The sequence below is a fragment of the Bubalus bubalis genome, chromosome X (genome assembly GCF_019923935.1).
Source record: "Bubalus bubalis isolate 160015118507 breed Murrah chromosome X, NDDB_SH_1, whole genome shotgun sequence".
NCBI classification, from domain to species: domain Eukaryota; kingdom Metazoa; phylum Chordata; class Mammalia; order Artiodactyla; family Bovidae; genus Bubalus; species Bubalus bubalis.
Genome location: NC_059181.1, coordinates 57,895,324 through 57,922,807, shown reverse-complemented (window position 1 = coordinate 57,922,807; position 27,484 = coordinate 57,895,324). Strand labels below are relative to the sequence as shown.

Genomic DNA, 27,484 nt, shown 5'->3' with positions numbered 1-27,484 from the left:
GTATTCTTATTTGGCAGTGTTTTTCTTTAGCACTTTAAATATAGCTTCCCAGTCTCTCCTGGCCTGCAAGTTTTCTGCTGAGAAACCCCAACTGCTAGCCTTATGGGCGTTCCCTTCATGGGAAGATTATTTTCCCTCTTTCTTCTTTCAAGATTTTTCTCTTGTCTTTGATTTCAGACATTCTTATTACAATATGTCTTGGAGACTATCTTTTCAGATTGAGTCTTTTGGGGGACTTATGAGATTCATAAACTTAGATGCCCAGATCTCTCCCCAGATTTGAGAAGTTCTCATCATTATTTCTTTAAATAAACTGTCTGCTCCTTTCTTCCTTTTCTCTCCTTCCAGGACTCCAGTCATGCATGGATTCTTTCTCTTAATGGTATCCAATAATTGACTTAGGCTATCTTTACCTGTTTCTTTCTCTTTTTTTCTTTTTGATTCCTCTGGCTTGATAATTTCAGATAACCTGTCTTTGAGATCACTGGCTTTTTCTTCTGCTTGGTCGAGTCTGCTGTTGAAGTTCTCTATTGCATTCTTCAGTTCCATCATTGTACTCTTTAACTCTTGGACTTCTGTTTGGTGTTATTTCAATGGTTTTGATTTCTCTGTTGCACCTCTCATTTTGTTTATGTATTATTTTCCTCATTTCATTTAGTTTAAAAAAAAATCTGTGTTTTGTTTCAGTTCACTGAATTTCTTTAAGAGGATTATTCTGAATACTTTGTCAGACAGTTCATCGTTCTCCATTTCCTTAAGGTCAGATATTGGAACTTTATTCATTTCCTGTCATGTTTCCCTGATTATTTGTGATCTTTGTGTCCTCGTGTTGGTGTCTGCTCATTTGGAGATGTCGGCATCTCTTCCAGTGTTTACACGCTGGCTTTGGCAGAGAAAGTCCTTCACCAGTCACCCTGTCCAGAGATTCAGATCACTCTCTTTGCATCAGTTTCTCTTTTTGCACATGTTAAAATAGATGATTTTAGAGATTTCTACATGCTAAAATAGAAGACTAAAGACTTTGGCTAGTAAGGCCAATGTCTGGGCTTCCTCAGTAATGGTTTCTATTGAGTGTGTCTTTTTCCTGTGTTTGGAATTTGTTTTCATATATTTTGTATGTCTCCTGAGGTTCTTTTTTTCCCCTTGAAAACTGCATATTTTATATAACATATTACGGCAACCATGAAAATCATATGTCTGATCCTCAGTCCCACCCCGGTTTTTGTCACTGTTATTGTCATAGTTCTATTTGTGTGACGATTTTCTGAAATAGTTATGTAAAGTCTGTATTCTTTGTCATATGTGGCCACGAAAGGCTCTGATGGTTAGCCAGTGGTCTGTTAACAACTGGACAGACAGAGATGAGTTCCTTAAATACCTGGAATCAATAAGTTTCCCAGTGTGCCATGGGGCTCTGTGTACCTGTTAGGACTTACCTTCAACCCTTCAGTCACAACCCTTCATTGACAATCCTGCCTTAGCTTCCACTTTCTCCTTGCAAGGAGCTTCAAGGTCAGCCTGAATAAGACAGCTTACAGTCTTTTCATGTCTTTCCTGATCACAGGCACAATCTTATGCACAGCCTTCTACATCCCCAGGAATATATGGGAGCTTATCAAAGCTCTACATGGACATATCTATTCTCTAATTTTCCTTTTAACATTTTGGTTATCCTACTGTCTTCTCCACCTGTTTATCTACTTCTGGAGGCAGTTGTGGTCCTATTGCCTCTAACAGTTTTTGACGATTGTCCCTGGGGAAAATTTGTTTCCCATCGGGTGAGCTCTGAGTCAGACCAAATAAAGACAACCTTGTGAGTGATTGTCCACCGGGGCTTCCAGGGAATCACCAGACAGGTCAAATAATAACAATTTTCTGGGAATGGGTCTTGGATGGAATTCCAGTCCTGTTCTGTTCTCTCTGGCAGCTACCAGGCTGTTGGTGTTCACTGCAGTTTCAGGCTGTTGTTTCTCAAAGTTGCCATGAAGCTGGGGATGGAATGGAAACGGGACAAGTTAAAACACCAGAAAGCTTGCAGTTTGATTGCCAGTTTTCTCATTACTTTTAAGAAATAGATAATTTCCCAGAGGTTGTTCCTCTTCTCTTTTAACCAATGTCATCTTCAATTTGGGCTTGAAAGAAGGGTAGAGGTTCTCCAGGAAAACAAGGGGGTTTGAGTAAAATATTCTTTGCACAGGGACAGACGTTTCATGGGAAAATTTGTATGCAAGAAAACCTGAGGAAGGAAATAGAACGATGTGAATTCCAAGATAAATAAAATCTGAGCCCTCTCGGAATGTGCAACAGTGAACAGAGGGGACTTTTCCTGTTTCATGCCTGTTTTACGCTCTTCTTTCTAGGCACTTCCCCCTGTATCGTCTTGACATCGGGCCTCTTTATACATTTTCTATGTAAGAGGCACCAGCTGATACTCAGGCTTGCCTCTTTGGTGTTCAAGAGGGGTGGGAGACAAATGAATAGAAAAAGAAGTTGTCTCATCTTGGAGACAGTGTCTGCCACAAACTTCAAAATAACCCGTACCTTCTGGATCTCTAGAATAATAATGACTACAAAGACAGTGATGATGATAATATAAATAACAGCTAACACCTGCCTAAGTCTTCCTACTTGCCAAGGACTGTTGAAAATGTTGATTGGTATGGAAATAATATATAGCCACAAGGACACTGTGGGGTAGATACTGTATTTTACCCAATGTGAAATGAGGGCCAAATACCTTTATTCCTCTCCCTATTCACAAAATTCCTGTGAATTCCAAATCATATCAAATCAGGTGTATTGTACTGGCTACTCCAGTACAACGCCACACGTTGCAGTTGCCTTTCAGAGATACGATTTTCTGAACGGGTACACAGTTATTGGTGAAACTGTGAAAGAATAAACACAATACAATGTTTCCTTGATTTACATGATCATTTCATATATAATATAGAAATGTCAGTCCATATTGAAACTGTGTAAACTGTATGATTTGCGGTTATCCACAAAATGGAGTTTGTTTCTACCTTGGGATGCATTTAAATGGCTTTTTCACTTCAACTTGTATTCAGTAAGCTATTTGACGACCATGTTATCTTCCACTTAAGGGATGTTCTGCACATCCCTGATCTTGATCACCAGTAATTCCCTCCCATCTTTTTTTTTTTTTTCTTCTTTCTTTTTTAGAGATTGGTTTGTGGTCTCCGACCTCCACTCTCTCTCATTTTTTAATTTTTTTTTGGTTTTTGGTCACACTGCACAGCAGACAGGATCTTAGTTCCCCGATCAAGGATCAAACCCGTGATCCTTGCCGTGGAAGCTCAGAGTCTTAAACACTGGACCGCTAGGGAATTTCCGCCCGCCCCACCCCACATCTATCTTTTGACATTCAAAACCGCCCATACACATTTCCAAAACATGCACTAGGTTTTGGAATTATCACTCTTTTGAAAGTACTGCCCTGGACTCTGTCATCAATAACTGCAAATCATGTCAATTTCAAGCATTGCAATGTCCCAATAAATACTTCCTCTCTCCAACCCACTTCCCAAGTGCCCTGAAACTGACAGTTCGACAACCCCCAATGGGACCTACTCTCCATTAGCCCTGCAAATTTTTACTGTTCTTCACACTTTTTATGTCCTTGTTTCCCTCCTTACCCAGTTTCAGGCCTTTGATCAATTATTAAAATACCTCTCCTATGTATAAATAACCTCAAATCTCCCTCCCCACCCCCCCCACCCCCCGCCGTGTCACCCACCCTCTACCTCATACCAAAGTTCCATTTCTGTCAGATCATCTCCATACCTACTTAAAACCTGCAGGTCTCCAATGCCCAGTTGAATGTAGCTAGAGAAACCGTGATGAATGGTACCATCTTAAATCCATGACCATGAATCTCAAGTGGGTCTTTAAAGTTGTCTGAAAATAGTACTACACTTTCCTAGTCCAGATCTTTCCAATCGTGGCTGAATATTAGAAAAAGATATAAGAGCTTTTAGTAATACCAATGCTCTGACTCTGTGTCTAGAAAGTCTGCATTTAATTGGTAGTACAAACCATTAACAGCTCTCCAGGTGATTCTTTTGTTTGTTTTTTGGTATTTGGTTTAAAAAAATTTTGTCTTTGTTCTGTTTCATTGAGATATATTTGACATACAGCACTATATAAATGTATAGTGTCCAGCATAATGACTTGATTTATAGATATAGTGAAATCATGATCACCACAAGTTCAGTGGTCAACTACTATTTGAGAAGGGAGCCAAGAATATTCATTGAATATTTAATGGAGTGGTCATTCTTCAATAAATGGCGCTGGGGCAATTGGATATGTAAAAGAATGAAACTAGACCCCTATCTTTCTCCAGGTAATTCTACCATGAAGCTGGAGTTAAGAACCAATGCCCTAGCTCATTCATTCTCTTGCTCTCTTGGATGACCCTTTCCTACATTGTCTCTCTCCTCATACCTCTGTCATCCTCTCTCCTATCCTCATTCACTGCCACTGACTTTGTTTTCCACTTCACTAAAAACATAGAGGCAATAAGAGAAGAACGTCTACAAACTCCCACTGTCATTGCATGCCACCTGTGCTCATGATACTTGGCACTTCGTCCAGTGTTTCAAATGAACTCCAGGGCTTCTATCTAAAGCCATTTCATTCCGCTCATGCACTGGGGTCCCACTCATACTTGACAGTTTCCCAAGGAAGTTGCTTTAGAAATTCTCCCACCCACTCCCTCTCTTTCCTTCTTTTTCTCTTTCATTCTTGTCAGTAAACAGACATGCTGTAACTTCCCCCACTTACGCCCCCCAGCTGCCATACCATTTTTCTCTTCCTCTTTCTGGCAAATATCCTTCAAATGCATATCTATTTTCACTGTCTCCAAATCCTTTCCTCCCATTCTCACATAAACATACTCCACTCAGGCTTTCTCTCTTAATTCTCCGCTGAAACTGCTTGTATCAGGGTCACAAACGACCTCCCTGTTGCTAAATCCAATTGCTGTTTCCCTGGTCTTCATCTTACTTGACCCTCTCAGCTGCATTTGAGGCAATTGATCACTGCTTCCTCCTTGAAACTTTTTCTTCACCTGGCTTCTAGAGAACCATTTTTTTTCCTGGTGTTCCTCCTACCTTCTCAGATTTTGCTTGTCTTCTTTATCTTGACTTCTGGATGTGGTTGGCTGTGAGCTCCATATTTAGGCTTCTTGACATCTCTAGTTACTCTCACTCCCATCGAGAGTTCATCCTGGCTAGTGACTCAGAACCCTGTCTGGAGCAGGGGTTTTTTGTTTTGCCCTTTTTTTTTTTTTTTTTTTGGATTGTGATAAAGTTATGGCCAATTATTTATTCCAGATCCTTTTCTCTGAGTAAAAAGACAGAATCTCACAAGGGAAAATGGACAGACAAATTCTTAACCTCTTTGTCTTTTCTCTATATTGCTACTATAGTTATGACATGACATATTATTACATCATATTGCTTTATACTATATATGCTTGTGTTTTCTTTGTTTTCTTCAATTTTTTATATGGTTGGTGCTTTTGCCAATTTCCTTTTTACCCTTTCTGCTCATTTGTAAGGTTCTTAGCCTATCTCTTTTTTTAAATGTAGTTGATTTACAATATTATATTAATTTCAGGTGTATACAGAAACATTAATTCAAAAAGATACATGCATCCTAATGCTCACAGCAGCGGTGAAATTCTGCCATTTGCATCTACGTGGGTGGACCTAGGGAACATTATACTTAGTGAAATAAGTCAGAGAAAGTCAAGTACTGCATGATATCACTTATATGTGGAACCTGAAAAATAATACAAATGAACACACACACACACACACACATGGACACACATATTCGTCCTATCTTTAACTCTACTCTTGGTGTCTTTAGGTCAGTGGTTTTCAGTGCAAGGCACCTGCACCAGCAGCATCAGCATAACCTGGGAATTTACAGTACCCATCTCAGACTCACTCACTCAGAAACTCTAAATCATAACAATCTGAGTTTTCACATAACCCACCCTCTGCATGTTGCTAATGTATACAAAATTTGTTTATGTCTCTAATTTTCAGTTACTGTCAGAAATAGAACAGTATATACTGGCTATCCTGTATGAAAGCTGAAGATTTAGTGCCTTTATCCTTCTCATATCTACCCATTTCCTGCCCTCCCTGTAAATGTTTTATGGGTTGCTATCCTCTCAGATCGAGGGACATGTTGTCATGCTGGCACGATTATCCCTATAGCAGCTTCTTCCTTGCTCACTCTTAGTCATGCTGCTGCTGCTGCTGCTGCTGCTGCTTAAGTCGCTTCAGTCGTGTCCGACTCTGTGCGACAGGTTGAACACTTAGGTTGTTTGCTATCATTAATATTACAGGGATGCCTATTCGTGCTGTCATTCTATATTGACCAGAAGCAGAATACCTATGTATAGCTTAAATTGCTCCAGCTAGTTTATATGGTTTACTCTCCTTAACGTCTCAGCACACGCCCCTGGTTGGGAGACTAGAAACTAGTCAAAAGTAGTGTTTGTAGCCCTGTGGTCATGTTTGTGGAAGAGTCTGGCCTGCTTTCCTGGTGGAATTCTCTCTGTGCTTTGTTAAGCTTCTTTACAGTGTTTCTGTTGTGGTCTTTCTTCTCTAAATATAGAGCTGTCCCCAAAGACTGAGGTTCGAAATTTACATGCCTGCAGTAAATCATACCTGGGCCAACGTTACTGACAGTTTGTATGCTGCAATTTTGACTCTGTGGAAGGGAAATCCTAACATTCTGTGAGCTCCTGTGAGAGAGTCTCTCCATCCTCAGTGTATGTACTGTGGCAATTAGAAACTTTGGGGAGGCATTGAGATGACTGCATTCACCACCCAGAATCTCTCTGCCCAGAGAAAATCACTGCAAAGATGTTACTGTATTTCATTCACTCCTTTTCTCCAGAAATGCATGCATGTATGTAGGTATATAGATATAGCTATCTATATAGGTACATATCTACATACATACACATACATACTGTATCTACACTACCTTTTGGAATAAAAAGAATTTAAAATGCTCTTTTATCATTCAATACAATGAAAAACTTAATTGTATGGATACCCAAAATCCATCAAATGTTTTAGCATAATTATTGAACTACTTCCCTAATTATTTCTACTATAATTAGTACTATAGTGAATACCCTTGTTCATAAATATTTCAAGGAATATATTTCTCTTATTAAAATAATCAAGTGGAGATGAAAGGTTTAAGATCTGTTACAACAGACTGATATGTGATTCAAATAGAGGTATGTGGCTGTATTCCATTGACATGTACCAAGGAGCAAATGAAGAGTAAGTGACAATTTAAGCAAGGTCAGAGTTTTATAGGGTAGCAAGAAAGATGTTCTTGCTGTTTTGGATTAGGCAGCAGTTTTCTTCTTTAACTGCAAGTCACAGTTGGAGGTTGTTCCTGGTTGTGTGCTGTTTGCTTGCGGTGATTGATGCAACCTCAATAAACAGAGCAGTATTTTCTGAGAAAAGTTTTTGCAAGCCTTGTAGCCAAAGTTTGCAAAGTGGGGGAGGTAGAAAGGAAAGGAAGGAAGGAAGGAAGGAAAGGATGGGGGAAAAAAAAACGAGAGGAAAGGAAAGCAAAGGAAGGAAGAGGAAAGGAAGAAAGAAAGGGAGAAATTGGAGACCTTTCATCATGCCTGTTTTAGTCCTTTCAGAGTCCCCTTGGCCAAGATGAATTCTTTTTCACTGCTGGACCATCTAGAAAAAGATGCAGATAGATATAGATATGGATGTGGATATGGATATAGATATAGATATAGACATAGTATAGATGTGTTCAGCCAGACTCCTCAGGAGCTAGAGTTAAAGGAACTTCTTGAGAAGAGTTGGAAGAGGCTTGTTCTTTGGCTTTTTGTTTTCCTTAATCGTGGCTTGAATCATCTGCTCGGTACTGCTGTTTTGATTAGATGTGATAAGACTGACTTAATGAGGAGTCACTAGCCCTTGAGGGGAAAAACGTGTAAGGAAGACAGCCCTACTTGGAATCTATAGGAAAAGATGTCCCATCCCTACTACCTGAAGCTGACTCAAAATGTCCCGAGAGGTAGGACAATGTCATTCAGTTATCAGATGTTTTAGTTATCTTCACAGATGTGTTAATACATCAAAAAGCCACAGTACAGGTTTCTGGGATTCCACTGGATTCCACTTGCAGCAGTTTTCAGCAGTGACAGTGCATGTTCTCCCCCTAGTGCCAGAATGATTCCAGTTGATGATGGGAGACAGCCTTTTGTCTGGGAGTTTCTGTATTTATCAAGCAAGTATGCCAATACTTTTAATGGTATCAGTGAGTGGCTCAGGTGAATTCATAGATGATGGCATGGAATACTCAGGCATTACATCCAGGAACTGTGTAATTGTGTGGTCTACAGGGTACCCCTCAGGTGATAGCTGCAGCATAAAATCCATCCCGAGCAGTGAAGAGCCCTTCAAAACTGGTGTTTTTTTCTATCAGCCTCTTCACACAATTTCTTTTCATCATCAGTGGCAATGGATGTTTTTCAGAAGGGTCTACCTGCCCCTAACCTAAGCTGTTCTTCTGGTTTAGAGGATAGCTTACGGTGAATGGTGGCAGATTCGTGATCTCCAAAGAAGATTTAGCTTCGGGACCAGGGACCAGGCTTGATCACTCAAGAGCTTTTGTGTAGCAGAGTTTTATTAAAGTATGAAAAGGGACAGAGAAAGCTTCTGATATAGACATCAGAAGGGGGACAGAGAATGCCCCCTCACTAGTCTTAGCAAGGGAGCTCTATACTTTTTAAATTGGTTATTACAGTAAATCAAACGAATGACTCAAGGTTGTAAAGGTCTTCCTAGATCAACTCCCATAATTTACATTTTAAGATGACAGGATTAGAACTAACAGTAGAAAGATCTTACCAGACCCACTCCCATAATGTACATTGTAAGATAACAGGATTAGTCAGAAGGTCCTCAGGAAGGAGAAACATATCCTCAAGCAGGATACATTGTTGTTATGTAATCCTTAGTACAGAGTTTAAGCTGAGTTGTTTTGTTGTACAATCATCAGCTCTAGGCTAAGGAAAAAAAAATGTTTTATGAATAAAACAAACAAACACGTTTGTCCTTTTCTCCTCCTTGAGAACTCCAGACCCCTACCTCCTCTTTGAGAACACCAGATGCTCTCTCCTCTTTGGGGATCCCGGACTTTTATCAACCTACCTAGAAATTGACTCTCTCATTCCCCGCTTTTCTTTTAGGAGAATGATGTAGCCAAGGGAAAGGGGCGTCGTTTTTTGTTCCATAACTACTTCCTGCTGTTGAGGGGCGTCATCCCTAAATTGTTGAGGCAACATATTCTCCTAGCCCTCATATTGAGGGTCTCTGATCTAGGGGCCCCAAGTAATAGTTGAAGGAGGCTGTGGCACTCCTAGGAGCCTGGACAGCCATTTGTAAATTAAAAGCTTTCAGACGGTTAGAAACAAATCCAGTTACACAGTTGCAGATGCAGGGAGCAAACAGTAAAAACAGAACAATTAGAATTACTACAATTAAGATAGTTTTCTACCATTGGGAGCTAGTTAACCTTTCCCAAAGTGAGGTGTCTGAAGCTTTGAGAGAATCCATAGCCTGAATCATCTTGTTCATGTGTTTAGTATGTGAGTAGCATTAGTACTCATATCTGGTATATGTGTGCAACTTTGGGTATGAATACTGGCACAAGTTCCTCCTTGTGCGGCTGTTAGAATATCTAAGGCCAATCTGTTTTGTAAAACCGCCTTTCTAATTTGTATTTGTTTAGCATTAAGGGCTGAACTAGCTTTTTGAGAATCTTGTAAAGCCTGTTGAGTTAACTTAGTCAGAGCATCAACTCGTAGCATAACATCTGTGTCCCCAGAGAGGGGATGGATATTGCAGCCAGATAATCATACCAGTGAAATACAGACCTTGCCCAGCGAGTTTTAAGCTGTGGCAGATCAGCAGGATTCTCTGGAAGCTCTGAAAATATGAAGCCACGAGTAAAAGCTAGACCTAGGGTGCACCTCCCTATCCAGCCAGGGGGAAGCCATGCCCATAGATAAGAGCCACATATCCAATAGGTCCTGTTTGGAGCAAACCAGCGTGACTGAGGGATCCAGTCCCAATGAGTTCCTGGCCAGGCAAAAAGAGGGCCTGAACTGGAATTGGAAAACACAGGAATGATTACATTGCATATTTCTTGAGGCAAAACCCCCAATTGTTTCCGATCGTTTTAATTAAGTTGTCAGCTAACCTCTGGGGATGGCTCTATTTGTTCCCAGCGTTTGGGAGCATTAGGTAGTAGGCGTCCCTTTTCAGGAGTTAGCCATATGACCTCATCCCATATTTGATAAACATTAGGTAGGAAACCATGAGATCTAGACCCATTTACTTTCTTAATGTTCAGCAAAATAGACATTAAATCAAGATGCTGTACGATCAAAGTTGAAAGTCACATTATAGCCATAGTTAAGGTACAGAGTGTTACACCAGTCCATTTTAGGATTGCTAGATGTCATCAGATTAAAGAGAGGCATCACATGTGATTGTTGTTGGTGAAGATATTTTCACAGAGTTGAAGAAAGTCTTTTCCTTGAAATGGAAAAACCCACCATGGGAACCCTTCAACTGATGAAGAGGGGAGCACTCCGCAGACCCAGCAATTAGACCGATTGTGGAATGCAGCATAAGAATGAGCCCAGGACAGAAAGGCGTTGTCTTGAGGGTCAAATGGCAGACTCGGGACGTTTGGAGTCAGCAGAAGCAGGCCCATGTCGATTGTCAGGCCCATCTGAAAAGTAAGAGGTAAAAGCATAGAGGATAAAGACGTCAAATGACATTGTTTAGTTTTGGTCAGGGTGCCACTTCTTAACTTGAGTGTGGTGCACCCAGGAATCAATTGCAGGCACCTTGACAGCTGTGGGAGAAGAAAGAATAACCTGGCAAGGGCCTTCCCAGAGGGGCTCGAGAGATTGATCTCCAGATCCCAATGTCTTTTTCAAGACCTCGGTGCCTGGTTCAGAGGCTTGTTTGACTCCGGCTGGGTCAGGAGTCACCTCCCAGAGTTTCCGTAATGTCTGTTGAAAGGCTGAAAGCTGCGTCACATAGTTAATTCTAAGGCTGATTCTAATTCTAAGGGTCTATAACAATGTCTGTGCATAAGAAGGGTCTTCCGTAGATACATTCAAAGGGGGACGGTCCTTCCTTTTTAGGGGCAGTCTGAGCCCTCATTAAAGCTATGGGTAGAACTTTAAGCCAATCGTCCTGTGTCTCTTGAGTTAATTTACGTAGATGTCTCTTAATAATGTCATTAGCCTTTTCAACTTTTTCTGAAGATTAGGGTCTCCAGGAACAGTGTAAGTGATACTCGATTCCTAGAGCTTTCGACACCCCTTGAGTTACAGCAGCTTTAAAGGTGGAGCGTTGTTGCTCTGAACTTTAGAGTTTAAGATCCCACTTACATCATGACAAGTCAGTACAGTAAGATTTCGCCCATTCCTTAACCTCGGGCTTTAATGGATACTGCATTTGATGTGGAAATAGGTCAGGGTCTTTGAGCTTGATAAGGACAAGAACAGTATTTTGTGCTCGATCCACAGTTCCTCCATCAGCCCACACTTTAGGATTTACATTTTGTTCAATCAATGGGAGAGAAAGAGCAGACTCCATATTCATGACTACAGAGGCCTGGACCTTCCTCAGTCTGTCCCTCCCGAGAAGGGGTGAGGGGGACTCTGGCATGATCAGAAACTCGTGGGAAAACAGCACAGAGTCCCGGTTGCAGCTTAAAGGATGACTGAATATTTCAGTCATAGCCTTTGGCTCATCCTGACAGTCCCATTACAGTAGTGGATCAGGAGGAAAGCAGACCAGGGGCTTCAGTGAGCACAGAGAAAGGTGCCCCAGTGTCCAAAAGAAAATCGACTGATTGGCCCCCCACAGTTATTAATACCCGGTGTTCCTCGGGTGTCATTAGGACAGGAGCTTGTGTGGGGATCCCTGGGCACCTTCAGTCCTGATTGTCCTGAGAGTCTGACCCCTGGGACCTGTGCCTCTGGGGGCAGTCTCTACTCCAGGGTGGTCCTTTACAGACCAGACAGGGAGCCAGGGGCGGCTTAGACACCTGAGAGCAACTTCGCTTGAGATGCCCCTCCTTTCCACAGTAATAGCAAGCCCATCCCTTTTCACCTGGCTTCCTCTGGACATTTTTCTCTTCAGGCTGATTCATAGCAGTTTTCATAGCCATCACTAGAGCCTGAGCCTTTTCTTTGGTTCTCTTCTGTTGTCCTTCCCCCTTCTCATATTCTCTACTGCAATATACCGTCTGAGCCAGCTGTAACACTGTTTTAAAGACTGATTTGGCCCAAACGCCTGTGTTTGTGACTTACAGCAGATATCTGGAGCCGACTGGGTGACTGAGTGAGAAATCTATCTTTTAAGATCATTTCTCCTCTGCACATTTGGGATCAATGTCAGTAAACTTGTGGAGAGCCTCCCGTAGCCTGTCTAGGAATTTACCAGGAGTTTCCTTCTCTACCTGTTCTATGTCAGCCAACTTAGCATAATTTAGAGGCTTCGTTCGAGCTCTCTTAAGCCCTTCAATAATGCAATTGTCAAAGAGGGTCTGCTCCTGTCTCCCTTCCTCTTTGTGATAATCCCAGTCTGGCTCTGCTATGGGAACTGCTTGGCTCCCTGTAGGGAGGAGGGCTAGTTCGTGTTCCCTCTTTCGCCTTGTCTCACGTTCAAGCCATTCATCTCCAAAAATAGTAACTTCCCCCAAAACTCAAGCTCTCGAGTCACGAGTCAGCGTCTGTCCCAAGACATACATTACATCTCTCCAAGTAAGCTCATAAAGTAAAGTGAGTCCTGTAAAGGCTTCTATGTACTTTTCTGGATCCTCTAGTCTCCCAGATCTCTCTTTATCCGTTGTACCTCTGGGTAAGAAAAGGGCTTATGGATTTTTATGGATTGGTTATTTTTCCCAGTGGGGGCCTCCTGCAGAGGCAGTAAGTTGTGTGGCTGTTCCTCAGCCCCTCTAGCTACGCCTCACATACGTTCCGAGGGATAGATTAGAGAAACCTGCTTTTTCTCATCCTCATCCTCTTTCTCGTATTTTACCTTAGTTTTGGTTATCTGCACCTTCTCTACTTTGACTGTCTGAGTTCCCATTGAAACCAGAGTAGTCTGAGGCTGCATTGGAACTGGGGTTGTTTGAACTTCTATCGAGACTGAGGCAACCCTTCCTGGAGGGGTGCCTTGACCCTCAGCTTGCTCAGTTGTGAGCCCCGGATACAGAAGCAGAGGCAGAGTAAGAGGATAGGAGGGAGCTGAAGGCTTTACACCCAAATCTGTACCCTTAGGACTTAAGTCTGGTATATCTCACAGAGAGAAAAAGGGGAACACATATGGCACTTCTACCCATTTCCCTTGTTTTCTACAGAACCGGTCTAGTTGTAAAACAATATCGTAGTTAAGAGACCCTTCAACTGGCCACCCTTGTCTGCCACCCTCCAATGGATATTGTGGCCATGCAGATTTGCAAAGGAAAGTCAGGTGTGTCTTCTTTATGCTCTGGGGGTCAAACTTACCCCAGGTTTTCAGGACACAATCCAAGGGTATGGGTCTGGAACTTTGAGAGTGGAGGAGGAAATGGCAACCTACTCCAGTATTCTTCCCTGGAGAATCCCAGGGACAGAGGAGCCTGGTGGGCTGCCGTCTGTGGGGTCACACAGAGTCAGACACCACTGAAGCGACTTAGCAGCAGCAGCAGCATCGGTAAGAGAGAAAAAAGCGGCAACCAGCGCCTTTGCTTCTTTCCATCGGAGGTGTCCCTCCCTGCTCTAGATGGGGGTGGAGACAGACTTTCCACCGAAGCTTTTCCTTCCCTAGACGGACTTAGTCTGTCACTTGCTGACTCAGGCGCCTTCCCTTCAGCCCGCTCATTCTACCATCGAGGCAAGGGGGAGATGCACCAGGGGTAGACCTGATGGCATCCCAAATTGATTTCTAGTTCCATACCACCACGACCTTTGTTTGATTTGTGCTTTTCCTCTGATGCCACCTGGGGTGTAACAGAGTAGTTTCCTGGAATGTTTCCCAAGCTGGGACTGCTAGGGGAAGCATCCGTCTTACGAGTGCCTGTGCACATTCCTGAGTACAGTCCTGACCACAGTAGAAGCGGTGAGTTATAAAGGGACAAACAACAATCAATACGTCCCTTCTTTGTGTCACCACACCAGTGTATGTGACAGCAAAAGAGGTGGTAGAGGGTCGGCCCGTGAGGAAAAAGTGACTTTTGTCCTCAAGCTATTAGGGCCAATCCTTCCAGCTCATTTTCACAGATTCCACAAAAGGAATATCTAAGGAGTTGAGACAGAAGGCACTGGAGAGCTTTCTCTGGTCTGCTAAGAGCTAGCACTACCAAAGGAAGAAGCCCATTGTACTTCCAGTCTGGAATTCCTGACCTATGTTCTTAGAAACCTCATGCTCTCTAGCAGCACTTCCATCCATGTAGTTCGGAGGCACAGGTATGGCAAGGACTCGCTTTTAGGACTCTGGCCCCCTATGGAAGCAGTCAAGAGAGAGACGCCGCTGAAGCTAGAGCTTCACCTAGTTCCCAAAGGTGCTGCTGGAGCTAGAGTTCCACCTCGTTCCTGAACGTGCTCCTAGCAAGTCTGGGTTCCCCATGACTACCAAGCTTGGGGTCTAAGTAAAAGTACACAGTAATGGCATGGATCACAAGTCCCTTGAAAGTCTAAGATCTGACGGATTAGGTTAGTAGTTCTAACTCCCCATGCAATTACGAAATGGTGGAAGAGACCAGGAAAAGGTGACCAAGGAAGGAAAGTTCAGCCCACGTGCTTTGCCCTTTTCTGGCCACTCCCCTCGCAGGGACATTGGGTGTCTCTTGGCATTGGCAGGTCGGTATAAACTCCCAACAAGGCTCCCTTTTGGGGGGCTGCCTCAGGCATTACGAGGCACCATGAAACTGCAGAGCAGGGCTCAGTGCTCATTTCATACTCATTTCGGTACGTCTCTTTCCTTCTACATTCACACAGACAGGCACGCCATAGAGTTAGTAAAGTAAAGCAGAAAGCGTGTATACTGAGAAAGCAGAGACTAGAGCTCTGAGTGTGTTTACCTTGTCCTGAAGATCCTGGACGAAGCCCCAAGATGTTAGCTTACAGTGAACGGTATCAGATTCATGATCTCCAAAGAAGAAGATTTAGCTTTGGGACCAGGGACCAAGCTTGATCACTCAAGAGCTTTTGTGTAGCAGAGTTTTATCAAAGTATGAAAAGGGACAGAGAAAGCTTCTGACATAGACATCAGAAGGGAGACAGAGAATGCCCCCTCACTAGTCTTAGCAAGGGAGCTCTATACTTTTTTAATTGGTTATTGCAGTAAATCAGAAGAATGACTCAAGGTTGTAAAGGTCTTCCTAGACCAACTCCCATAATTTACATTTTAAGATGACAGGATTAGAACTAACAGTAGAAAGATCTTACCAGACCTACTCCCATAATATACATTGTAAGATAACAATAAGATAGTCAGAAGGTCCTCAAGAAGGAGAAACATGTCCTCAAGTGGGATACATTGTTGTTATGTAATCCTTAGTACAGAGTTTTAGCTGAGTTGTTTTGTTGTATTATCGTCAGCTCTGGGCTGAAAGGAAATAATGTTTTATGTGACTAAGACAAAGGAGTGTCAGCTCAGTTCAGTTCAGTTCAGTCGCTCAGTCGTGTCCGACTCTTTGAGACCCCATGAATCGCAGCACACCAGGCCTCCCTGTCCATCACCAACTCCCGGAGTTCACTCAGACTCACGTCCATCGAGTCAGTGATGCCATCCAGCCATCTCATCCTCTGTCGTCCCCTTCTCCTCCTGCCCCCAATCCCTCCCAGCAGCAGAGTCTTTTCCAATGAGTCAACTCTTCGCATGAGGTGGCCAAAGTACTGGAGTTTCAGCTTTAGCATCATTCCTTCCAAAGAAATCCCAGGGCTGATCTCCTTCACAATGGACTGGTTGGATCTCCTTGCAGTCCAAGGGACTCTCAAGAGTCTTCTCCAACACCACAGTTCAAAAGCATCAATTCTTCAGTGCTCAGCCTCCCTCACAGTCCAACTCTCACATTCATACATGAAGTAAAACCATACAGGAAAAACCATAGCCTTGACTAGACGAACCTTTGTTGGCAAAGTAATGTCTCTGCTTTTGAATATGCTATCTAGGTTGGTCATAACTTTCCTTCCAAGGAGCAAGCGTCTTTTAATTTCATGGCTGCAGTCACCATCTGCAGTGATTTTGGAGCTCAAAAAGATAAAGTCTGACACTGTTTCCAATGTTTACCCATCTATTTCCCATGAAGTGATGGGACCGGATGCCATGATCTTCAGTTTTCTGAATGTTGAGCTTTAAGCCAACTTTTTCACTCTCCACTTTCACTTTCATCAAGAGGCTTTTTAGTTCCTCTTCCCTATCTGTCATAAGGGTGGTGTCATCTGCATATCTGAGGTTATTGATATTTCTCCTGGCAATCTTGATTCCAGCTTGTGTTTCTTCCAGTCCAGCATTTCTCATGATGTACACTGCATATAGGTTAAATAAGCAGGATGACAATATACAGCCTTGACGTTCTCCTTTTCCTATTTGGAACCAGTCTGTTGTTCCATGTCCAGTTCTAACTGTTGCTTCCTGACCTGCATACAGATTTCTCAAGAGGCAGATCAGGTGGTCTGGTCTTCCCATCTCTCAGAATTTTCCACAGTTTATTGTGATCCACACAGCCAAAGGCTTTGGCATAGTCAATAAAGCAGAAATAGATGTTTTTCTGGAACTCTCTTGCTTTTTCCATGATCCAGCAGATGTTGGCAATTTGAACTCTGGTTCCTCTGCCTTTTCTAAAACCTGTTTGAACATCAGGAAGTTCATGGTTCACATATTGCTGAAGCCTGGCTTGGAGAATTTTGAGCATTACTTTAGTAGCGTGTGAGATGAGTGCAATTGTGTGGTAGTTTGAGCATTCTTTGGCATTGTCTTTCTTTGGGATTGGAATGAAAACTGACCTTTTCCAGTCCTGTTGTTAATCTCCTGGTTGTAGATCCTGGAGCATTTGATCTTTATTCATAGACTGGTTACTGAGATAAGCTTCAGAAACAAACTCAGAGTGTCCTTTTTCATAACTTAAACTTCTTAGCAATATTAACATAACCACAAGGAACTACCTTAGAAGTCAGTCTTAGTAAATACAGATCTTAATTAACAAAACTAGAACCTAATATTCAGTGAAACTTAATAGATGCCTTAGGCCTGACATCAGTTGAGTGAATTTTTCTTTTAGACCTTCCCAGTATACTTTCGGAGAAGGCAATGGCACCGCACTCCAGTACGCTTGCCTGGAAAATCCCATGGATGGAGGAGCCTGGTGGGCTGCAGTCCATGGGGTCGCTAAGAGTGGGACACGACTGAGCGACTTCCCTTTCACTTTTCACTTTCATGCATTGGAGAAGGAAATGGCAACCCACTCCAGTGTTCTTGCCTGGAGAATCCCAGGGATGGCAGAGCCTGGTGAGCTGCCATCTCTGGGGTCTCACAGAGTCGGACATGACTGAAGCGACTTAGCAGCAGCAGCAGCAGTATACTTTGAGATTTCCGCATATGTTGGGAGGCAGTCTTTTTATTTACCTGATAAGGCTGTTCAGAGCCCAAGTGTCTCCAATTTCTTCTGGAAGGATGAGGCAGAGAGAAAAATGTGATAATTTTACCCACAGGTGTAAATCACTAAATTGTTTTGAACTATCAGTAACTTGAAAAGAGCTTCTTTATATCTGTAAACAAAGATTAGAAACCAGTAATATGTCAGACAAAAAGTCATGAAAATTTCAATCATATTTAGCAGTCTGTTCAATCCCATGTAACCGATCCCTTTGTTCTGCCATCCTTGCCCGACAACTGAGGATGCCAGTGAAAGCGACAGTCTCCAAGAAGTTCGTGAAGATTTTTGTCAACGTCTGTATGACCTGTCCAGCAAAGTGGGTATTCCAATCACTGGAGATTGTAGAAAACACATTTTAACCTTTTTTTTTCTATTGTGAGACATTAACCCTGAAGCCAGGAAAGGGTTTATCTTATCAAATAAAAATGAGATTTGTCAGGGAGCCAGGAAAAACTAAGCAGCCATCTTGGATTTCCCATAGCCCCAACTATTTGGTTGACAGCCATTGTTTAACCATTTAAAATGCCCTGATGAGGGGTTAATTTTTGTAGAAGCAGAATGAGCTTTGTCTATGTGTGCCATTGTCTGTTATCAAAAGCCACATTCCAAGAAAACTTTGTTCTTTTATCAGGAAGAGAAAACCAAATTCCAGATTGGTGCCAGCTTATATTCACTGTGAAACAATAGTTATTCACTTAGTCAAAGTAGCAATAAAAGATTACAAAGGCAGTTTAATGTCTTAAGAAACTTGAGTCATGCACAAAACTCTCTTCCACTTGCCACAAACCTTTTTTCATTTACCACAAACATTTTTTATATTTTTTGTGTTCATCACTTTATTTGCCCATTCAGAGAACCTGTAAGTTCAAATTTACTTCCTTTTTTAATAGAATGTAATTTCATTCCTTATACCCTTTTATTGAAAACACACATCCTACTTTCTTTCAGCAACCATGAATTGTACTTTATATCATCATTTTGTAGACCGGTAAATATAAATCACCCAAAGCTATATCATTTTCTATCTTCACAATGTCTATGTTAATTAGATCAATCAACAAACATCAATACCAGGTATCAATTCAATAGTGAATATTTCCCAGTTCATACAAGTCTGAAATTCATTTAGTTTAGTTTTCTTGAATTTAGAACTGTTTGATTTGTAAGTGCTTACTTCTCCTTAGGCCAGATAAATAGAGCTCACTGACCAACTGGCCTTTAGCAATTTTGTCCAAGGACAAAGACACACACTGAGACACACACAAATCTAGACAGAGACTTCACAGTTTTCCATTTGAAATTTAAAATGTCTCTGCCCGTTTTTTCCCTTGGCTTGAAGTTCTACCAATTTGCTCATGGCTGGAGTTTCAGACAGAGTGGGCTGTGTATCTCAAGGACATGATAAGAGTTAACTTCAGGTTTTTTCCCAGACATATTTTTGTTTCTCATGCAGGATCAGAGCTCCCAAAAAAATATTTTAACAAGCCAGCTTTTTCTTAATTGCATGTGCAAAAAGAAACAATTTTGCAATTTCAAGAAGACTTCATTTTAACCAGTTTTCTCTGGAGTCTAAAGAATATCATGGCCATTCAGTGTCAAAAATGTCATCTCTCCTTTTTGTAGTCATAGTTTTATATCTAAAATTTAAACCAGACAGTGTTCAAATTGGCTCTGCTGACAAGAGTTGACTGACTGATAAGATGTTGTCCCAGCAGGGATTGTCTCTCTGGGGAGGTGAGGTCTTCTCTTAAAGTAAAGAAAGCCTTCATATAAGGGATTTTTTAGGCGCTGGGGATCAAACATATCCCAGTTTTTCGAAATACAACTCAAAAGGGTGATTCTGGAACTGCTAGCTCCCATCTGTAAGAGAGAAAAAAGCCATGCCCAGTTCCATGGCTTTTTTTCTACTGGAGGCATCCCTCTCTGCTCTAGATGGGGGTGGAGAGACAGGTGTTCCACCCAAGCTTCCTTCCCTGGCTGGAGTTAACCTGTCCCTTATGAATGCAGGTTTCTCATTACTGTCCCTTCTCGTTCTACCACGGAGGTGGGGTGGAGATGCAGCAGGGATAGACCTGATGGCATCCCAGATTGATGTTCAGTTCCTCACCATTAAAAGCTTGGCTTGATTTCCCTTTTCTCCAGTGCCATCCAGGGTGGAGCAGAGTAGTTTTCTGGAATGCTTCCAAAGGTAAGACCGCCAGGTGAAGCACCAGTCCTGTATGTGTCTGTGCACATTCCTGAGCATATCCTTGACTGCAGTAGAAGTGGTAAGTCATAAAGGGATGAACAGAAAACCCAAGATGTCCCTTCTGAGAGTTGCCACATGCATCTATCTGATAACAAAGGAGGTGATGGAGGGTCAGCCTGTGAGGAAAAAATAATTGTTCACATTCATGGTGTGTCAAGGTCAACCTTTCTATTCTTGTCCAGGAGATTGTACAAAAAGAATATCTAAGGAGCTGAGACAAGAGACACTGGAGGGCTTTCTCTGATCCACTAAGAGCTAACACTACCAAGGGAAGAAGCCAGCCACATTCCCAATCTGCCCAAATCCGGAGTTCCCCAATCTGTGTCCTCCGGAATCTCATGCTGGCCAGCAATGCTTCAATCCATATCCATATAGTCTGCAGGCATAGTCGTGACAATAACTTGCTTCTGGGTCTCTGGGATTAGGATGGTGATTTCTGGTCTGAGAGATGTCCCTGGAGCTAGAGCTAGAGCTAGCTCCCTAAGTGTTCCTGCCTGCAATGTCCTGTAAAACTTGGAATGGAGTCTGGCTAGAAAAACACAATAACAGCATGGATTGCAAGTCCATTGAAAATCTACAACCCAGCATACTAGGTTAGTAGCTTTAATTCCCCAAGCAGTTATGAAATGGTCAGAGAGCCCAGGAAAAGCTGACTGGGGAAAAGAAGTTTGGTCCATAAGCTTCTGAGTTAGTAGAGACTTTACAGTAAAAGAGCAAAGGAGTCCCAGCTCTGAGTATGCTTACCTTGTCCTGTATATCCCAGATGAGCTCTCAAGATGATAGCTTATGGTGAATGGTGAACAGTGCTGCTGGATTCATGGTCACTGAAGAAGAAGATTTAACTCCGGGACCAAAGACAATCTCAGTCACTCAGAGCATTGTGTAGATTTTACTTAAAGTGAAAGTTACAGAAAACGCTTCTGCCATAGACATCAGAAGGGGGTAGGAGAGAACCCAGCTCACTAGTTTAGGGAAGGCCTTATATACTTCTCAACTTGCTGCTGAGAATAGATAAAAAAATATCTCAAGGCTGTAAGAATTTTTCCCAGACCATTTCCTATAACATACATCCTGAGAAGACATCAGCACGAGATTAGTCAGAAGGAACAGATTAACCCAGAGATCCAGCTGTGGAAGATTTTACCAGAGGTCCCATGACATTCATCCAAAGCTACAAAAAAAAAAAAAAAATAAGCATGTCACTGAACAAGAGATAAGGCTGCCTACCAAATCTACTTGTCTAAGGCAAAAGAATGTGAAAAAGAAAGAATGTTTATCTCCTCCTTAAAGGGGCCTTAGGCTTTCACTGCTTATCACCCTGCCAAAGTTAACTCTCTAGGATGGAGATGCCTGACATGAGGCACTGCACAAGGCTCTAGGTTCCCTGTACCAGGGAGTCTGTGCCCATCCCACCTAGTCGAGTGGTCCCTATGCTGGCCACAGCCAGCATGCTGCAGCTTTGAATAGGACAGAATCTTTGCAACCCCATGGACACTAGTTTGCAAGTCTCTGCTATTCATGGAATTTTTCAGGCATGAATACTGGAGTGGGTTGTCGTTTCCTCCTCGAGGAAGTCTTCCCAACCCATGCCTCATGCATCTCCTGCATTGGCAGGTGGATTGTTTACCACTGGGAATGTTTGGGAAGCCCCAAACATTCTACTTAGGCAAGCTCAAATGACCTGAGAGACTTACCATTTTCAAAGTTTTTTCCCTTGTATTGTACTTTCCTTGTCATTGAAAGGTCCAGACTCTCTCTACACTGTATAATCTGTGTAGCATGTAACACTTGTCAGTATTTAATATTATTAATTTCCTCAAAAATCAAAATCCATCTCATTCCCTCCTCATTTCTTTCACTGTTTAAGTTTGTTACATGCTTAGCTGGTGTCTAAAATAGAGACAAAAGCAAAGACTGGGCAAACATTGCCACTTTTATCACAGAAAATGTTTTCACAGCCACAAATGATGGGATACCCTAAGAAAATAATTACAGAAATTAAGGTGCATAGAGCACAGAGCTGGAACCAAGATGTAATTATCCAAAAAAAGGAGTGATCACTAAGTATTTCAAATGGGGAAGAGGAAATTATGTTCTTAAAATTCATGGGGAAAATTCATACACAAAGTCCTCTGTTCCACCATTATCCTATGAAGGGAGCCCCAGAGAAATCATCCCTGGAGGGAAAGATACACAGAGTGGAATTCCTGGTACAGAGTGCACTTCTCCTGTGATGGGGAGTGGGAGGGGTCGGGGAAAGCCTCGTGGGCGTGGCTTTGCGTGGCGTCCAAGATGACGTCACAAACATCAACCGTATCCCACGACACCATGGGCTGAGCTAGTGCCAATGGCAGCTGCGTCTGGTGAGGAAGCTTGCCCTCTATACCCCTGAGGTAAAAGCCATGGGAGCAGTAGAGAGTTGGATGCCCTCGAACAGAGTGGGGCATGCCCCAGAGGAGCCAGGTGCTCCTGAGGGGGAGGAGGAGGCCGAAGAGGTAGCAGGGGCAGTGATAGAGGAAGGGGAGGAGAGTGAAAATGCCAGACCCACCACTAGTCAAGGGCGCCACAAGCCGAAGACAGGCCCAGAAGGGCAGCTCACAAAAGCGACCCACAGGAAGCGAGCAAAAGACAGATTCGAGTCCATTTATAAGACACTTTTTCTGAGAGGAGAAGGGAGTGACGTGCAGATCCGTGCCCTGGGGGAGGAGTGGAACTTGCACAAGGTCTACTTGTGCCAGTCAGGATACTTTGCTAGCATGTTCAGTGGTGCGTGGCGTGAGACAACCATGGATATTGTAGAGTTGCAGATGCCTGACGAGAACATTGATTGTGAGGCACTGCACGAGGCTTTAGGTTCCCTGTACCGAAACTCTGTGCTCATCCCACCCGGTCGAGTGGTCCCCATGCTGGCCACAGCCAGCATGCTGCAGCTGGACAAGCTGATTCAGCAGTGCGGGGAGGTAATGAAGGAGACGGTCAGTGATCAGACCGTGTGCAGCTACTACTGCTCTGCTGAGAGCTACGGACTCCAGAACATCAGGGCCATGTGTCTTCAGTGGCTGCTGGACAATCTAATGACCCAGCATAGTGAGGAGTTATTGAGAGAAATTAGCCTGGATCTCATGAAAGAGGTCATTGCCTCTTCAGAGCTCATCGTGATGGAGGTAGAGATGGATGTGTACACGACGCTGAAAAAGTGGATGTTCCTGCAGCTGCAGCCGACATGGAGAGGCCCCCGCAGAGACCTACTGCCTGACGCCGACTCGTGGTTTGCCAGGTCCAGGCAGGAGTCAGAGGGCACCGCTTTCCTGGAGACCGAGCAGGGCAGAGCCTTCGTGCCAGCGTTCCAGCAGCTGCGGCTTGCCTACATAATCTGCGACCTGCCGTCAGCACGCATCATCGACCAGGATGCACTGATCCCTGCCACGTGGCTGGCCCCAGTGTACAAAGAGCAGTGGCTTGCCCTCCTCCGGGCTGAGCAGACCAGAGACCTCGGGCCCGTGGATGTCTTCGTGTCCGACCTCCAGAGGACCAGCATGCGGTGCGGGGGCCGGCTCCTCAGGGATGCGCAGCGCACCTGGCGGTGGGCAGGCTTCAACTTCGGCTGGGACTTGGTGGTGTGCTATGCCAACCGGCGCATCATTTTCAAGCACAGCGCGCTGAAGAAATCTTGCGGTCTCGGGGTCAGCTTACTCTGGCAGAGAAAGGTCGCGTTCCGCTTGCGCCTGGCCTCCTTGGACAGGGCTGGAAGAGCCATTTTCCGGAAGGAGACAGAATTCCAAGTGCTTTCCCTGGGAAAGGATGAAGAGCTAGAGGTGGTGAATCTGGAGAACGAAGATGTGGTTTTCCCCATATATGTGACCTGTAATTTCCTGTACCTCCCCAGAGAGGGGCGTTTTCCTCAGTGAGGACTCCTGAAAACAAAATCTCAGAGAGGTGAGCAGCTCTTTCCCTGGGGTCAGGGACGACCAGCTTTGTCCAGATGCCAGCTCCTTCTGCGGGACCAACCGGACTTGCCCACCTCTGGTGGCCCAACTCTGTCAGAGTCTTTGTTGAACTGTAGCTCATAATACTTGAGGTTGTTTACCTGAGCCTATGAAGAGGAGAAATTTTAAAGCCCTGCTCCCCCAACACCTTTAGAACTTATTTGTGCTGTTAAAGTGGCAACCTGTCCTCCTGGTTTACCATCCATCAATGCCCCCTCCCATCATTTCTGCCAAGTCAAAGACCAGTTGACTTGAGAGAGCAACCTGTGAACCTACCTACTCTACCACTGTTAGGGAAACTCTTTTAAAATATGCATTTCCTTTAGCTTGATTAAAGGAACGTTAAAGAAACAGTTTGGTTTCTCTTTCAGTTCGCGTGTTTAGAGCCACTCTGCCCCACTCATTACCACCACTACCGCTAGCTTCCTTTGGATTGCTTCCCTTTCCCCATTCCCTGCCACTGAGTGTGTAGTACTTGGTTCCCATGATCTCTCACTCTGTGAACGCACCCAGGCTACACTGATGATCTTCTCTTTATTGGTTGTTCCTCAATATTCTTAGGTTAGTTGACTTTATATCATATCTTGATGTTAGTTTGGCTTTATTTTGCCTTTCCTAGCGTTTTAACCCTAGAAAGATGTCTCAAATCTTATACAACCCTATATTGGGGGTGGAGTGGAAGGCAGCAGATTGATTCTATGAGGACATCTCGGTACTAGACAGACTTTTTCTGCGGCACACAGTCATGAATTATTTATGCACCAGAATGCACTCTTTAAGCACCTTGATGGCCTTTGCCCTTCAGAAACATTTGACCTTGGAATTGTACTTGGAAAGACTCCTTCCCGCTTAAAAACAGGTCTGGTAACCTCTGGAAAGGAACGCTTTTGAATTATAATGGGAATTATTTGGCATCTGGAAGTGGGATCACGAGATGTCCACACTGGTAATCAAAAGGGTAAGATAAAAAGTGTTTTTGTCACAAAAGGAGAAGCACACTAGTCACGATTTGAATTTGTTAGTTTCTGATTACTGTTCACTTACAAATTGTCACCATCCCATTCCCTCCATTGAGTCATTTTGAGGTCAAAGAATGGAAAACTCTATTTAAGAAGCCATATAAATAATAAATACATGCTTGGAAAGAGTGTGATAAATTAATACAAGATGAACAAATTAAAAAAATTAGTATACTGTATTGGTGTTTGGCGGATTCATGTTGATGTTTGGCAAAACCAATACAATATTGTAAAGTAATTAGCCTCCAATTAAAATAAATAAATTTAAATTAAAAAAAATAGTCACCAGATTTTAATGCTTTACTTAGTTGAAATCAGAATTTTCCTTACTGGTGGTTTATGTTTCTCTTCCCAATTAGATTTTATCCATTGTCGTTCAGTGAACAAATTCCTTTTGACTTTATCCATTCATTCATTCCTTTTACTCTTTAAGGAGATTTGAAAGGCTTCGTTATCCCAAACCCACATACTAGTATTAGAGTAATATTTACATGACAGTTACTTATATGAAATGGTTCAACCAGGAAGCTGCTGTTGCATCCTTCGATGTTTGCCCTTAATTTTGCAGCCCCCTACCCTTTCTCGTGTTCCCTTATATTCCGTTTACCTAACCAACTACAAACAATAGACTTCATTTTATTTGTGTTTCAAAATAACTGGGGAGAAGAGTAAGTCATGATTCAGTTGAAAGGTAAAAATTATTATTATTATTATTATTTTTTGGTAAGAATTTCACTTTCTTTATATAAACTCTCTAAGCAATTTGAAATTCCTTTTTCTCGAGCTGAATGCCAAGATGCCATTTCATCTAAACAGAGGTATCCTCAGTTGGGAAATTCAGAGACTACTTAGCTACAAGTGTACCTTGACTGAAAGGTCTGCTTTTGTTTTCCTACCCAACTAGCTTTAAATCCTTAAATTGCTTGTTGCTGCTTACAGTAGAAAGATGTTCAATAATGTACAAACAGTGACAGCTGAAATACACTCATTTAAACATTTAAACTCTCACAAACCCTGACTGTTGCCATTTGCCAGTTTGGGCAATTTAGCCAATACCTGTCTCTATTTTTTCACTTTTTTTTTCTTTTCTTTTTGACTGCTCAGGATGAGGAAGAAACCTTTTCCCATGTTGATACTCATTTTGTTAGCCTCTTCGTAAAGGCATGGGGAGATGGGGAGGCAGGGCAAAATGTATAGTCATGGTAACGCTACAGGAAACCATCAAGCTAAATAACAGCAAACTAAACGCCACACTAAAGGAGATGTACCCCTATGGGATACCACGTGGTCCTTGACAATGATGAGGATTTATCCCTGTCTCTGTCTTTCCCTCTCTGTATGTCTGCCGCTCTCTCTGTCTTCCCCTATCTCTGTCTCCATTATGTCTGTCTGCATCCCTGTCTAATTTCTATCTACCTTCTGTCTTTGTCTACCTCAGTCTCTGTCTCAGACTGCCTATCTTTGTCACTGTCTGTCTCTGTCTTACTGTCCGTATCTTTCTGTTTCTCTCTGTTTCTGACAATCCGTTTGTGTCTGGGTCTCTATGTTTCTGTCTCTGTCTCTGTATTTCTCCAGTGCTTCTGTATCCGTCTGTATCTGCATCTCTCTGTGTCTCTTTCTCCATCCGTCTGTCTTTGTCTTTCCCTTTCTGTCCCGACCTGTCTCTGTCTTTCTCCCCACCCCCAACCTTGTTTCTCTCTGACTCTCTCTCTCCCCATCACTATCTCTATGTCTGTTGGCTCTCTTTCAGTGTGTGTCTGTCTTTCTCTGTCTCTCAGTCTGTCTGTCTCTGTCTTTCTATCTGTGTCAATCAGCCTCTGCCTGTCTCCCTGTCTCTGTCTGCAACCATCATTCTTTGCCTTAGTTTGAATGTGTGTCTGTTTGTCCCTGTCTGTGCCCGGCTTCCTCTGCCTCCCTGTCTCTGTCTCCATCTATTTCTACCTGTCTCTGTCTGCCCCTTTCTGTGTATGCCTTTCTACCTGTCTCTTTTGGGGGAGGAGGTATAATATCTGAGTCTGTCCCTCTGTTGGGCTTTCTCAGCCTGCCTGACCAGCTATCTCTGTTTTTCTGTCAGGCTGTCCTGTCTCTGGCTGTTTCTGCATCTGGTTCTGTTGCATCTTTTGATAGTCCATCTCTGCTTCTGCCTGTCTTAAGGAGACAGGAATGAAATGTTATTACAATTCGGTCGACAAACCCTCTTCTGTCATCTTCCCTTCCGGTGGTGTCCTAGAGATAGATGCTGTAAGAAGACAAAGGTTAGCATTCGTGTTCAAAGACACAAGAGACTTAAATAAACAATGACTTATGAAGGAGAAAGCAGTGCCCCAGGGATGTAAGTGGGATGGACACAGACAGCAGACCAGTGTAAATTATGCTACTGTGGAAAGGGTCTATATATAAACAGCACAAAGATGACACTGAAATTTTGATGAAAGATAAATCATGTGCTGGAAAAAGAAAACCATCTTTTT

At 43.0% G+C, this 27,484-nt stretch overlaps 1 protein-coding gene, 1 long non-coding RNA gene and 1 pseudogene across 4 annotated transcripts; 1 reads left to right on the top strand and 2 right to left on the bottom strand.

Moving 5' to 3' along the window:
* Window positions 1-447: 447 nt before the first annotated feature.
* Window positions 448-21,098, bottom strand: LOC102414805. Of its 3 annotated transcripts, XR_006640673.1 has the most exons (5): window positions 20,753-21,098; window positions 19,868-20,124; window positions 17,730-17,872; window positions 1,437-1,988; window positions 448-914 (listed from the first exon to the last, which is right to left on the bottom strand). It is a non-coding gene; the product is annotated as an uncharacterized LOC102414805 (long non-coding RNA). The 3 variants fall into 3 exon arrangements; XR_003106717.3 differs by having other exon boundaries at window positions 448-1,988; window positions 20,753-21,094; XR_003106716.3 differs by lacking the exon at window positions 17,730-17,872 and having other exon boundaries at window positions 448-1,988; window positions 20,753-21,092.
* Window positions 9,187-27,484, bottom strand: part of LOC123331926 — a 66,889-nt pseudogene continuing 48,591 nt past the window's right edge.
* LOC123331922 (germ cell-less protein-like 1) lies at window positions 21,525-24,345 on the top strand. Its single transcript, XM_044937132.2, has one exon. It carries the CDS (start codon window positions 22,411-22,413, stop codon window positions 23,914-23,916), a length of 1,506 nt encoding a protein of 501 aa, XP_044793067.2. The 5' UTR covers window positions 21,525-22,410; the 3' UTR covers window positions 23,917-24,345.

Bases quoted from the DNA above. Each gene is read 5' to 3' on its own strand.
- LOC123331922 (XM_044937132.2), top strand. From the start codon at position 22,411: ATGGGAGCAGTAGAGAGTTGGATGCCCTCGAACAGAGTGGGGCATGCC.